General features: G+C 43.3%; 1 protein-coding gene across 1 annotated transcript in view; it reads left to right on the plus strand.

Annotated features, from left to right (window-relative positions):
- Positions 1–13,575: 13,575 nt before the first annotated feature.
- CCDC93 (coiled-coil domain containing 93) overlaps positions 13,576–14,594 on the plus strand; it is a 104,267-nt gene continuing 103,248 nt past the window's right edge. The window contains exon 1 of the mRNA XM_058548836.1: positions 13,576–13,737. Coding sequence (XP_058404819.1) covers positions 13,696–13,737 — 42 coding nt within the window. The 5' untranslated portion in view covers positions 13,576–13,695. The remainder of the gene's footprint in view (positions 13,738–14,594) is intronic.

Raw genomic sequence — 14,594 nt, forward strand, 5'->3', positions numbered from 1 at the left:
CAGCACAGTGCTTAGGTATTTTTTACTAGTTAGCGATTTATGGCATTATGATAAGCAATGACCTCTTTCTTAATTCATTTTTAGAATAAATGTAAATAAATGACAGAAAGGTGAGGTTATTTTTTTGTTTTTTTTGGTGAGGAAGACTGGCTCTGAGCTAACATCCCTTGCCAATCTTCCTCTTTTTGCTGGGGAAGACTAGCCCTGAGCTAACATTTGCGCCCATCTTCCTCTATTTTGTATATGGGATGCTGCCACAGCATGGTTCGATGAGCTGTGCTTAGGTCCACGCCCAGGATCTGAACCTGTGAACCCCAGGCCACCAAAGCAGAGCACACGAACTTAACCACTATGTCACCAGGCGGGACCCCATGTTATTTTATTTTTATCTTTCACCAAGTTTTATTTCTTTCTTCACCATTATCTACTCATTTTCTGCGTTTGTTCTTTGGAAGCTCATTCATCTTCATTGGCTGTAGATTATTCTCTTCTCTAGTAATTAAGTACCCATAAAACTTCCACTAACTCCTTATACCACTTTAAAGGAACTTTATTCCTTTTTAACCCGTTTTGGGAATTATCATAAAGCTAATTGGACTCAGATCCCCATCCTAACTATCACTTTTGACATGTAAAATAGTTTTTCATATCTCAAGTCCAAAATCGTGTTATCTGTTGTAGACAATTTTAGTGGAACAGACTGCAAAAAACCCTAGAAATGTTAATTCTGCTACCTCTGGCATATGGAAAATTTTTAGTATTCAACCCAAGCTTTGCATTTTCTTTGCAATTTTCAAAATGCACAGCCTCACACTCTCTTTCAAAGGCTTTGGTATTATCCAGAAGCAATTACGAAGAAAAACAAAATTACCTTTCGTCATTCTACCTATTCAGGGCCTTGGAAATGCAGACTGACAATGAGCTGACAATTATTTGCAATCCACTTTCAGTTAATTTCACCATAAATTGAGTCTGAGGACTGCTGACAAATAAAATATATTATTCATCTGAAAACATTCTCTTTGGGGCTCCAGATCTCCAATCTATTTCATTAGTGATCATGATCAAACTAAGTTGAGAATTGATTTATGCAGTAGTTATCCCTCTGCAATAATTAATTAGAAAATAATACTTTGGTGGAGCTTTGAAAAGGAGCAGTTTCTAAGGCTCTTTGATAAAATAGAGAACTTTAAAAATAATTATGAGGCAGTGTTCCTAAGGGAGTAGATATGCATTGCCCTTGCCTATTTCCACAAGTCACTAGACTCAAATCACAGTCAGAGATAGCTCCTTGAATCTCAATTCAGTTCATCTAACAATTTTTGAGCATGTACTACATGCCAGGCACTGTGTGCTAGGTCTGTGAGTATCACAGAAATAGCCACCTTCAATGAGTGTACGTGGTCAGATAACCACGTATAGTATCAACTGTCCTAACAAATGCTAGAATAGGCATAATAGCAAAGTGTTTTTGCAGTCATAGAGGTTCCAGGGATTAATTCTGCTTGAATCACTGGGGAATACTTCATGGGAGAAAGTGGCATCAGAACTGGTCCTAGGATGATGGGTACATTTTCAATTGGCTGAGATAAAGGGCTGTAGACTGGAGGGAATGCAAGTGCAATTCCAGGCAGAGAGAACAGTATAAACAATTGCGAAGAACTAGGAAAAGTCCAGCTGGGTTTGAGAAGAGGTGAGAAATTTAGGGTGGGCATAAGTGGTTAGGAGAAGACGACACATTAGGACTAGATTGTGAAGGGGAAACTTCAAGTCCACAGATTATTTTTAACAAGTGGGATTTGTTTTTGTTTTGTTTTTATTTTTGCTGAGGAGGATTAGCCCTGAACTAACATCTGTTGCCAATCTTCCTCTTTTTTTGCTTGAGGAAGATTAGCCCTGAGCTAACATCTGTGCCAATCTTCCTCCACTTTAATTGTGGGTCGCCACCACAGCATGGCTGATGAGCAGTGTAGGTCCGCGCCCAAGATCTGAACCCACGAGCCCAGGCCACCGAAGTGAAGCACACCAAACTTAACCGTTATGCCATGGGGCTGGCCCCAAAAAGTGGGTTTTTAAATCAGGGGCCTATGTTGTTCAGATGATCAATCTGGTGGCAATGTCACAGGATGAAGGAAAGGTACTGTAATTGTCCTGATGAGAGGCAATAAAAGATTGTGGGAGAAGAAAATAAGGAAGCAAGAAGGAAAAGAACTTCGGAATCATTTAGTTCATCCACTTAGAAGTCAAGGCACATTGAGGTCAGAGTTTGGTAGGATCTTGTGGGTGTTGAAGTTGTAGAGGTTGTGAGCAAGAGATAGTGAGGAAAATAAAGTATAAATCAAGTGCTTAAGATTTGAAGGAGGGTGGGAGTGGAGGAGGAGGATGTTTCTTCCCTCTTTGGTTCATTTATTCTTTCCAAAACCTGTAATTGAGAACCTACTCCACGGGGCACTGGGAATACAGACACCAACAAGACACATTAAGTCAGCAGCTTTGATCAAAGGGGGAACTTAATGTCTTCAGGCAGGTGAAGGTTTCAAGGTTAGTTAACAGAACTAGAAAGTAGGCAGTCATAGAATTCAGAATAATGTGTACAGGTCTACAAGACCTTGTAAAGAAATGGGAAAAAAATGCTGCTACAACTCCAGCTTCATGTCACTTTTCCAGGCAGGAAGACAAGAATGGAAAAAGGCAAACAACGTGTATGCTGAGACTTACCCCCTTGGAAGGATTTTTCCTAGAAAACGTCCACTTCCATTTTACTTTTCAGAAGTGGGTCACATGTCTACTCTTAATCTTCATGGGAGGCTGGGAAATGTAGAATTTAACTGAGCATATTTTTGTGCCTAACAGGTTCTGCTAGAAAGGGAGCAAAGAAGAATGGACATTGTGTAAACAACTAGCAAGTACGTAAATATATTTTTATTCTATCCTCCTGGTTGATTAAAATCTTACCAGAGTATAGAATGCTAGGTTAAAATAATTTTTCTTTGGAATTTTGAAAGCATTGCTCCATTGTGTTCTAGCTTCCAGTGTTGCTCTTGAGAAATCATGCTATTCTGATTCTCGTTTCCTTCCTACATGACCTGGTCTTTTCTCTCTATAAAATCTTAGCATCTTCTCTTCATCTCTAGTGTTCTGAAATGTCATTATAAAGTGCTTTGGTGTGGATCATTTTTCCATTCATTATGCATGGCATCTGGAGTGTCTTTTTAATCCGGATGCTGCTTTATTATTTCTTTGAAAATCCCCTCCGCTATTGTTTTTTTCTTCTTCTTCTTTTTTTTTTTTTTTTTGTGAGGACGATCAGCCCTGAGCTAACATCCATGCCAATCCTCTTTTTGCTGAGGAAGACCGGCTCTGAGCTAACATCTATTGCCAATCCTCTTCCTTTTTTTCCCCAGTGCCCAAGTAGATAGTTGTATGTCATAGCTGCACATCCTTCTAGTTGCTGTATGTGGGACACCGCCTCAGCATGGCCGGAGAAGTGGCGCATCAGTGCGCGCCCAGGATCCGAACCCAGGCCGCCAGTAGCGGAGTGTGCGCACTTAACTGCTAAGCCACGGGGCTGCCCCATGTGTTGTCTTCTATTAGGATGTCTGACCTCCTAGACATTTCCTTCGCTCTGTCTTCCAACTCTTCTATTGACTTGTTAATTTCAGCTATCAGTTTTTTAATTTCCAAGAGCTCCTTTTTAATATTCTAATTAATAATTATCATCAGTAACTATCTATAATTATAACTATGTAATTATAGTATACAAAGCTGTTAAGTGAAGTTTTTAAAAATAAATTTGGAGTTTTGGCTAAGGCTCAAAGCCAAGAATGTAATGTACCCCCATATTCCAAAGGAAGACGCGAGACCATTCACACAGGACTTGCTACTCTGAGACAGTAAAACAAGTCCTGTGCCCTTAGCCTACCTCCCATCTCTAGCCCATATATGAAGATAAATAAATAAATAAGGGCAGGCTAGAGACTCTTCAGAATGAGTCAGGATTTTTTTTGAAGAGTTACATGTGGGAGTGTGGACATTTAAAGTGGATGCTTCTCTCCACCCCTTGGGCCAAGAAATGGGAGGCTTCATGACACACACTCAAGACCCTGGGATTATCCGCCATGGGTAAAGGCTAACATCTCAACCCCCAGCCAGCTTCTGCTGAGCTGCAGAAGACTGTAGGCCTGCTCTATGCTGCAACCTGGGCAAAGTATGGGGGAAACAATGTTCTTGAGAGAACTAGACCCATGTCCTCCAGACTTAGGGGGTCAGGTGGGTGGGAGGCAGAAAGATTAGTGACTGCTAATCACCTGACTTCTGTGTAGGACAAAGAAGGGACCACAGTGGGAATGGTCTAAATTTCCATAGTTACATTGGACAGAGATTCATGAGTTTTCCCAACAACTAAGTAGGAAAGCAGCAAAGTAAGAGTGAGCTTCAAAGGACCCCACTCAAGTTCTGCACCAGGAGAATGAGCTTTCGTCAAGAGTATGTAAAAGGAGAATTAAGGAAACATTATGAGATGTCAGTTGCATGGTGCTTCACCCAGAGAAGTGTGGAGAGAACAGTGCAAGGTCAAAAGTCCCATGAGACAATAGGCAAAAACAATCCTGCAAAAGCACCCCCACCAGAAAGGGTCAGCTTTGGAGAACCTGCCACACAGAGGCATCAGTGCCAGGTACAACAGCCCAATCAAATACAATATTCCTCCTCTCTTTTAATGGGGGTGGGGCAGAAACATCAGTTAGTGAATGGGGAAAGAAGTAGGGTGAGAGAGAGAGAAAAGAGTAGACCGCGAACCCCCTACTTCCATTCTGCAGAATTCAAGGTCAGACCCAAGCTAGGAAGCGGGGGAGAAGGTGTGAACTGGATGAGATTGAAAATTAGATTAGACTGGACTTTTTAATATCTGAAAAGGAGACTATTCGAATTTACAAAAGCACACAGAAGAGCTTTAGAATCTGCACAAGATATGTCCAGGTGTGGGGGAAAGCAAATCTAACAGAGCAACTTTAAAGAAGACAGATGGGAAGAAAACCAGGTTGTTTCCTGCTTGCACCTTGTCAAGCATAACCCATTCAACAAACTGGTTATAAAATCATTTTTGTTTCTTCTTCCATTCTTCTTTGTCCTTGTAGAATCATATTTTTACCATCATTTTATTTGGATTTCAGGAGAGAGAGAAGATGGACACATGTGTTCAGTCCCTTTTTTAACAAGTCAATGTAATTGCACTTTTTTGCACCAAGAGCTCCTTTTCCAGGAAAGACTAAGTTGACCTACTGATATTCAAAGTGAGAAATCAATAGATGACAGGATAGTCCCAAATTTCCACTTAAATATTAAGCATATTCCACTTACATAAACTTGAGAGAAAAATTATAACTATGGTCCATTATCTTGTAGCTACCATCTGAACTCCTTTCTCTGAAAGGATAATTATTGACCATCACATCTGCCACCTGGTGGCCACTCTAATGCACATATTATGCTAATATTACCACACTTGACACCTTTCCATCCATTCACCCATCCATCCATCCATCCATCCACCCACCCACCTACCCACCCATCCATCCAGTCATCCATGGTGCACTTGTTCGAGGCAGGCTCTGGGCATGTAGATAAACAGAACACACACAGGTCTTGTCTTTCCTTGAGGAGCTGAAAAACATGCATTTTTTTTTTGAGGGGAATTTGTAAGAGCTAAGGGTCTAAGGTTCAAGTCTGTGTTTTAAGCTTTTTTTCCCCTCGACTGGCTTCTTCCCTGTAATTTAATAAAAGATACTTAAGTCTTTGCCATCTTAAGGAAAAAAAACAAAGAAACAAACTCTCCATCAATCATGCTACCGCTAACCATCTTCTTATTTTCTTCCTTCAACTCATAGTCAAGCTTCTCCAAGGTGAGTCTACACCTTCTGTCACCTCTTTCTTGCCTCTAACTCATTTTAGTCGTTGTTTTTCTCTATTTCATTTTTAACATATTTTATTATAAAATAATTAAAATATGCATAAGATAAGAGTAATCTAATTATCCATATATTTATCACCCAACTTTATTAAATATTGCCATTATATTACATCTGCCTTAGATCTTCTTTCTCCAAAAAATAAAACATTACGGATAGAGTTGATGCTCTCTGGTCATCCTTCCTGCTTCTCCTCCTTCCCTCCCTAGGGAAAATCATAATCATGAGCATAATTCCCATGCATGCTCTCATGCTTTTACTACACATTTATGTATCCATAAGCATTGAATAATATTATTTTTAATGTCTGTAAACTTAGCAAAATCATTATGAATGTTGCCTTTATTAAAAAATTAACTTTATATTTTTCATATTTATTCATATTCAAACATGTAACTCTCATTCATTAATCCACTGTATGAAGATATCACAAATTATATATCTATTCTCCTTTTCATGAATATTTAGGCTGTACTTAGTATTTTTCTATCTCAAATCCTTGAGAGTGAAGACTTTCATGCACATCTCCTTGTCCACATGTGGGGGTCTTGAGACGAGGACCCTCTGTCCTTCCCCACTATTCTGGAAAGTGAGGAAGAACCTCCACAGGAGTTCTCCCCACCAAGGTTCTTCACTGGTCCATCACATCCTCTGCTAACAAGAAATGTCACTATGCTAAGCACTGGATTCAGTCCTCTGTCCACACAGCCTGAAAACACAAGTGAGTCACTTTCCCAGTTGATCCTATCTTGTAATGAGTCCACTTCTGAAGATCAGAATTGCAACAAAATGATTTTTTCTCTCTCTACTAATGTAATTCTGCTTTCTTTTTCTCTTTTATTGCTATTAAGTGATGATACAATGGTTCAAATACAAGCTTGTTAGAATTATCATTTTTAGGATGATGTTTTATAATTTTAGATTATTTAAATGCTGATCTGGGGCCTGGTCCGGTAAGTGTGCACGTTCCGCTGCAGCAGCCCGGGGTTCGCAGGTTCGGATCCTGGGCACGCACTGACGTACCGCTTGTCAAGCCATGCTATGGTGGCATCCCATATAAAGTAGAGGAAGACAGGCACAGGTGTTAGCTCAGGGCCAATCTTCCTCACACACACACACAAAAAAAGTAAATGCCAATCTTATAAATTAATGACTTCCAAGTTACTGTATTTGTAGGTAACTAGAGTTTTTTTGTTGTTGTTAACAAGTCCAATAAAATAATCCAGAAACACTGCAGTAATTTTTTACCTTTGCCGAGAAACACAAAAAGTCTTAGGATAACATTTTATAAATCTATAATATATGTGTGAATCTTATTAGTAAATTATTTCTATCTTATTTGATTTTGATATAATGAAAGTATAATGTGTCTTTATTGCTATTTAAGAAGTCTCTGCTATTGATCTAGAAAAACAGCATTTTTCAGTCTCTTTTCAAAAGTAATTTTGGATTTTTTTCTCATTTAGTTTTACATGGAAGCTTGATGGAACTTTAATTCCTAGGATAATGTTATATAAATGCAGTTTATTTAAAAGTGAATTTCCTGAGTCATTGTTTCCTTTCCTTCCATTTCCAGACAGTGTGAGGGCTGGATTCAGTCCTTGCCATTTACCAATCCCCATAACACGAACAGTGGTAGGAATCCTACATGAGCAGTCTTGCCACTGGGGACACGTGAAACCCAAAGTCCATTTCTACAGACCACAGGCTGAATCACTGTAGTGATAAGACCAATATGTTTACAAAATATATATTTTTAAAGCCCCCAATTGCTCTCATTGTGCTTAGGTGAAATCCAAACCCCTTCTGGTCCTGCCAGACCACAAGGTCCTGCCTGGGCCCCTCCGCCTCGCCCACCACCCGTGCTCTTTGTGCTCCTGTCCCTCAGGCACACCAAGCTCTTCCTTGCCCTGCCATGCAGGTCCCTCAGCCCCAAATGCTTTTCCCTACTCTGTGTCTAACTCTTACTCAACCCCAGGTCTTAAATGTCATGTCCTTGGAGAAACGCTCACTGACCTCTCCCTCAAAATCACTCCTCCTGTTCCTCTTTTGCATCCTATCTTTCAACTTGCCATTAATGGCACTTATTTCAACATGCAAGCATGTAACTTTTCATGTAATTATATCTTGACTGTGCACGTCCATCTACAGCTCCATTTTGTTCATTTCCTGTATCCAGTGCTTTTTGGGCAGATAGTTGTGGGTGCTTAAGGCATTTGGAGGGACAATCTTCTTTGTGCTGTGTGTTAGGTTATGCCCTGATGACGATGCTCAGCAAACAACCTCCCCATCTCAGTGCTTACAGCAAACATTGATCTCCCACTCACTGCTCTGGCTCTGCTGGGTTTAGCTGGGCTCAAGTCTGCAGCCTTCTCTCACGTCTGCTTCTCATTCAAGGGCTCAGGTGGAGGGAGCTGTGGCTGCCTGGGAATGTTCTCATGATGGATGAAATGAGCATAAGAGAGTGAGGGAAATACAGAACGGTTCTTAACACCTCCACCCAGAACTGGCACAATCCCATATCTCCCCACATTCCTCTGACCAAAGAAATTCTTATGACCCAAAGTCAATGCAGGACACTTGACATCCACAATAGCTGAGTGCTAAATGTTGGCAATACCTCCCAGTCACTGTCAAAACTCCAGATGCCCATGGGGTACAGAATCACTCCTCTCACCCCCAATGAGAAACTTCTCAGTGTCTGGCACACAGTAGGCACTCAATGGATATTTGGTGAAAAATTAACTTTGTCAAATTGCCCTCCAGAACTCTCGTAAAAACTTACTCAATGACTAGGGAGTGCTATGGCATTAGTTTAATCTCCTTAACACATTAGTTATTTCTTCGATGCAAAGGAACCTCATTTTAACACTTTAGTGTGAGGCTGAGAATATTTTTTTCATAGATTTAGTGACAGTTTCTTTTAGGAATTCTCCATTCAAGTGTTTTGCTCGTCTTTCTATTAAATTTGTAAGAACTCTTGTCACAGGTAATGAACATTTTTCCAGTTTGCCTTTTAAATGTTTTAATGATTTTTTGACAGGCAGACATTGCTAATATTAAATAGCCTCATCTCTCAGCCTTTCATTTCATGGCCTGCTGCAGTGAACATTTTTACTGGCAACATGCTGTTGCCAGTAAAAGAGGTTTCACTTTCTGGAGTTTTAGTTACCAGCAGTCAACGAGGTCCAAAAATATTAAATGGAAAATTCCAGAAATAAACAATTCATAAACTTTAAATTGTGCACTGTTCTGAGTAGCATGATGAAATCTCCCGCCATCCTGCTCTGTCCTGCCTGGGGCGGCCATGAATCATCCTTTTGTCCGGCAGATCCACACTGTATACGCTATGTGCCCATTAGTCACTTAGTAGCCATCTCTGTTACCAGATCTACCCTGTCATGGTCTCACAGTACTTGTGTTCAAGTAACACTTATTTTACTTAATAGTGGCCTCAAAGCACAAGAGTAGTGATGCTGGCAATTTGATATGCCAAAGAGAAGCTGTAAACTGCTTCCTTTAAGTGAAAAGGTGAAAGTTCTCAACTTAATAAGAAAAAAAATTGTATTCTGAGGTTGCTAAGATCTACAGTAACTTTTATTACAGTATATTGTTATAATTGTTCTATTTGTTTCTAGTCACTGGTGTTAATCTCTTACTGTGCCTAATTTATAAATTATACTTTATCATAGGTATGTATGTATATGAGAAAACACAGTCTATATAGGACTTAGTACTATCTGTGGTTTCAGGTATCCATTGGGGGGTCTTAGAATGTATTTCTTGTGGGAAAGGGGGCACTACTGTATTGTATTTAACCATTTCCTTTTATGAGCTATTTAAATGGTTTCCAGGTTTTTCTCTCATAAGTAACATTGTGATAAAGATCTTTGTACATAAGTCCTAAAAGTGGAGTATCATATCCAAGACTATTTTTAAAGTTCTTGATACATTTTTCCAAATTACTATTGAGACTCTGCTCTCCAGGCCCACCCCACACCCCAGATGCCCCCACCCTAGGACCCACACCACACATCCCCGCACCCCAGGACCCACACTCCAGATCCCCCCACCATAGATCCCCCCACCCCAGGACCCACACCCCAGATCCCCCCACCCCAGTACCCATACTCCAGGCTCTGTTGATGAAGCGCTCAGTGGCCAGCCTTGTACAGCAGCAAGCAAGGTGAGAGGGGTGAGAGCAGGTCTGGAGGGGCAAAGGGAAGTTGTCCAGAACACCCCAGATGCTCCTTCTGCCTCGAATGCTTTTCCCTAAGATCTTCCCATGGCACCTTCTTGAGATTCAGGTCTCCCCTCAAATGATGCCTGAGAGTCCTATCCTGACCCCTTCACCTAAAAGAGCCTCTGACTCCAGCTATTCTCCATCACGTTACACTGGGGTTTTTTTCCTGAAGAATGCTTATTTCCAGCCAATATTATCTTATTAATCTACATGTTTAATTTCTGTCAGTAATCGTATTGTCTGGTTTGCTGACTGCAGTATTTCAGTACCCAGAACTATTCTCTGGCACACAGAAGAGGGGTTCTCAGATTGGCTGCTCATTGGACTCTCCTGTGATGTTTTAAAAATCCACTTGCTCCCCAACATAAGAAACGTTTCATTATTAAATCATTTTACCAAGAAAATGTTAGATATCATTTTCTACAGGAGATACAGAATGTAGGAGATGTTCTCAAGCATGGTTATTCATTGCTGTGTGGTTGGATCCTTGTCAAATCCTTTCTAATGTAGCTAATAGAGTGTGGTTGTGAAAATTATGGAAATTGTTGGAATTCTTTAATAAAACTATCATTTATTTGGAAAAATGCACTAGAAGAACTCATCCAAGATTGTGTGTGTCTGTGTGTGTGTGCGCAGTGTTGTGTCCAGAAGCTGAGGGGGTTTGGGTTTGCTTGCACCACCTGAGCCTCCATATTTTACTATGGAAATGTGACATGACAAATATAGGATGGTGTGTTGTAAAATTTTACTGCTTGAGAATAGATCAGCATACAATTAAGAATTTTCAGGAAGAACTCATTTAACTTAAAGACTCTTACTTTGTTTATGGATCTTAAACTCTGTGTGCCACTGTGATCTATAAAGAAACAATAATAACGAAGTCACTGTTCACTACTGTGTTTTACATAAAACAATATATTCCAGGGGGAAAAAATCCAATATTCATGTCTTTCCCCAGACCAATTAAGTCAGAATCTCTGGGGGTGTAACCCAGGCATTGGTAGCTTTTAAATCTGCCCAGGAGATTCCAACATGCAGCCAAGTTTGAGAGCCACTAACATAAAAGGAACTCAGTAATATTTGCTGGATGGATGGCGGATGAATAAAAGGACATTGTGAATCAGAAATGTGGGGCTCTGGTTCCAGCACTGCCAATAACATGCTGTGTGACCTAAACTGTGTCATTTTACTTTTCTAAACACCCATAGTTGCACTAGATGCCTTCTAAGGTCGCTTCCTGCTTCGAGACTTCATGATTCCCTTTCCTGGTCACAGCAAGAGCTCAGAATGGAAGGGCTGGGAGAGATATGAGGACAGAATGATGGCGGCTTTATTGAAAACTTCATCCAAATTAAGGTGATCTTAACAGGAAGCTCTTTACTATCACACTCTATTTACCCAGGAAAGGAAAGTATTTGTGAGGTTCCCGAGAATCTTGCACTTACAAGAACATCACACAGTTCTGTACTGAATGTACAGAGGAGAGACAGAATGATCCCTAATTCCCAACCATCCCACTAGGGAGATAAAATGTGTATGAGCCAGGAGGGAGGGAGAGAGATGCATTTATCTGAAAGTCCTCACAAACCTCCTTCTCTGACATTGTCTGTTCAAGGTCTTCTCCAAGGCTGTGCAGGGGTTCTTCTCTCAAACATGGGCTGCTCAAGCTTTCTTGACTGCTGCCATGGCTGTTTTGCTGGGATCTTTAAAAAAAAAAAAAAAAGCAAGCTGTCAACCCAACTCTGCTACTGTCACCCTTCAGAGACAGTAAAACAGGACAGTTTCTTACTGGGAAAGTTAGCTGCTTATGTTTATTTAAAACATTGCAAAAGCATTTACAACAAGAGACTGGTGTGTGGCCTACTTGAATCCTGTTATTGTCCAGGCCCTATTTCCTGGGCTGCTTTGTATACAGCTATTTAGGCCTGCCTGCTACACGAGATTTTGCTACCTGTCCCTAGGCATCAATACCTGTCTAATCACCCAACAGTGGCTACAAAATTATCACTTCATTCTCCCTCATCCTATACTATCTCAAGGAAGGACAATTTTAAAATTACAAAAATAACACATTTGGGAAGTTAGGCACTTTAGAAATTGAGTTTCATTAGCTTCACAATGGGTAAGAGCAAGATGTTATATAACTCAGATAAGAGAGTTCCCGTCTCAACACCTTAATTTGTGTATTCGAATTTCTCAAATTATTGGAGGGTTGGCACGCAGTTTGGTTAGTGATATTTGCTAACTACAGTTAAGAAGGAAATGTCTGTTCTTACGGTCCTTCCAATCACTTGTGTACTCTCGTTCCAGAGATATCTCTGTTCTGTCAGGATAAACTTTAGGAGGAGTACAAAAAGAATTTCTTCAAGGACATACAATTACTCAGTATCTACTTTTTTAAGATGCTAGGGATGCACAGAGGAAACACACACACACACAACTTCTTTGATCTCAAGGAGCTCATAACTCCATATTCCCCTCTCCCCACACACAGAGGGAAGGATCTCTTCTACAGCAAAAGTTTTCACGTCACCTCTTTCGTCGTCATCCCTTAAAAAACACACACACACACACACACACACACACACACACAACAAAAAAACAAGCTGTGTAAGGCATTATGGGGCTGGAGCGAGGGGCTTGTGGCCAGGGAGACAACTCTTAAATAGCTGCCATCCTCTGGGACAGACTAGGGTGCAACGCCTAAGCGATGTGGCAGCTAAAATGCCGTCAACACCGGAGTCGCATTCTCAGAGATGACCTTCCCCTAAGGAAGACACAACTGGGGATGGTGGTGGTGGGGTGGCGGAACATTATCCCAAACGAGGTTTCCTGGGTAACAAGATGCACTGTCTCGAACGCTAGAGGGGCGACGGGCGTGAAGAATCCTTTCTCGGGAGCTCCTTTCCGTGGTCCGTGTATGGAGAAGTTTGCCCAAGTGCGCGGTAATCAGGCGACACCCTGATTCGCCTAGAACCGGGACAGGGTCTGGAATCCCCAAAATCATTCGTGTTCGCACTCCGCCCCGAGAGCGAGGGGGCTTCGGAAGTCCGGCTCATGGAGAGGACAGAACCCACTTGGGGCATCTGATGCCCGTGAAAAGCAGAAAGGGGAGTCAGGATGCATAATTTCTCCGAAATGAAGGAATAGTCCCTTTTATAAGGCACCTGGGAGAAAAATGCAGGGCTCGGGCGCGAAGCTTCCACAGACGTCAGCCCCCACAGCCTGGCGAGACCGCCACTCCAGAGTCTCACCCTTTGCCCGCTTGGCGCGGGGCTACCCTTGCGCAGGCGCAGTCGCGCCGCGCTGCCGCCCCAGCGCGCATGCTCCGCCGGGCCGCGGTGCTCCCGGGCGGCGGCGGCAGCGGCGGTGGAGGAAGTTCCCGCTTTGCACTCCACCCCGGTAGCAGCTTCGCGGCCGGGGACAGCTTCCTCCGAACGCACTGCTGGCTTTGCTGCCGCCGCAGCACGTCTGTCCGACCGGACCATGGGGTTGTCCAAAGGGCCAGAGGGCCAGGGTCTTCCGGAGGTAAGAGCCCACTCTGCCTGGCAAGTCCGCGTCCCTGAGCCAGGGCCGAGCCCGCCGGCAGCGGGCAGAGCGGGGCCCGGGGTGCGTTTGGGCGCCCCGCCCCCTTCCTCAGGTGTGTCCACCGCGGGGAGCAGCGGTCCGTCCGCCGGGGGCCGAGCTAGTCCCCCAGCGTGAGCGTGGGCAGGGACCGACTTCAGCCGCTCTCGGGTCTCCTGGGACGGAAGTGGCCCTCCCAGCGCAATAAGTGCCCTGACGCAGCCCCAGGCGCCGCGGGGCCCGGGGACCCAGCTCTCCCGGGCAGTTTCCAGGGCTCGCCGGGAGGGCCGGGGCTGCTGCGCCCGGGAGTCACGAGACGCGCGCTGGGACGGTCCGGGCTCGGGTTGTGCAAAGGGCGGTGACCTTGTGGCTCTTGCCGCCGCTTCGCGGGGCCCGCGGGGTCCGGGCGCCAGCCGCCCCGCCTTGGTGTCGGAGGGAATGCCGCTCTGCGTTGACCCGCACGCCCGGCCGGGGCGGCGGGAGGAAGTTTGGGAGCCGGGCGCGCCCTGGGTTGTGTCCGGCTGGGTCAGCGCGCCGCGGTCTCCAATGGTGCTGTGTGGCCGGGAGCGGAGCGCCGGGCGGAAGCGTTGCTGCTTCTCCAGAAGACAGCGGGTGCCTTTCCTTCCAGAGTTGTTTGTTATTAAGTACTCACTTGGTCCTCGGGACAGGATAATCACTGGTTTCCGGATTTCCACATTGGCTGGAAATAAAGGGAAAGAGCATTTCCTTTTGGCTGCAGGTATCACTTAGCTGGGTGATTTGCATCTGTCTTCTCTTCCAGTTGATTTACTCAAAAGCTAGTCTAGTTTTTTAGATTCTTG

This window comes from Diceros bicornis, chromosome 10 (genome assembly GCF_020826845.1).
Source record: "Diceros bicornis minor isolate mBicDic1 chromosome 10, mDicBic1.mat.cur, whole genome shotgun sequence".
Taxonomy (NCBI): Eukaryota; Metazoa; Chordata; class Mammalia; order Perissodactyla; family Rhinocerotidae; genus Diceros; species Diceros bicornis.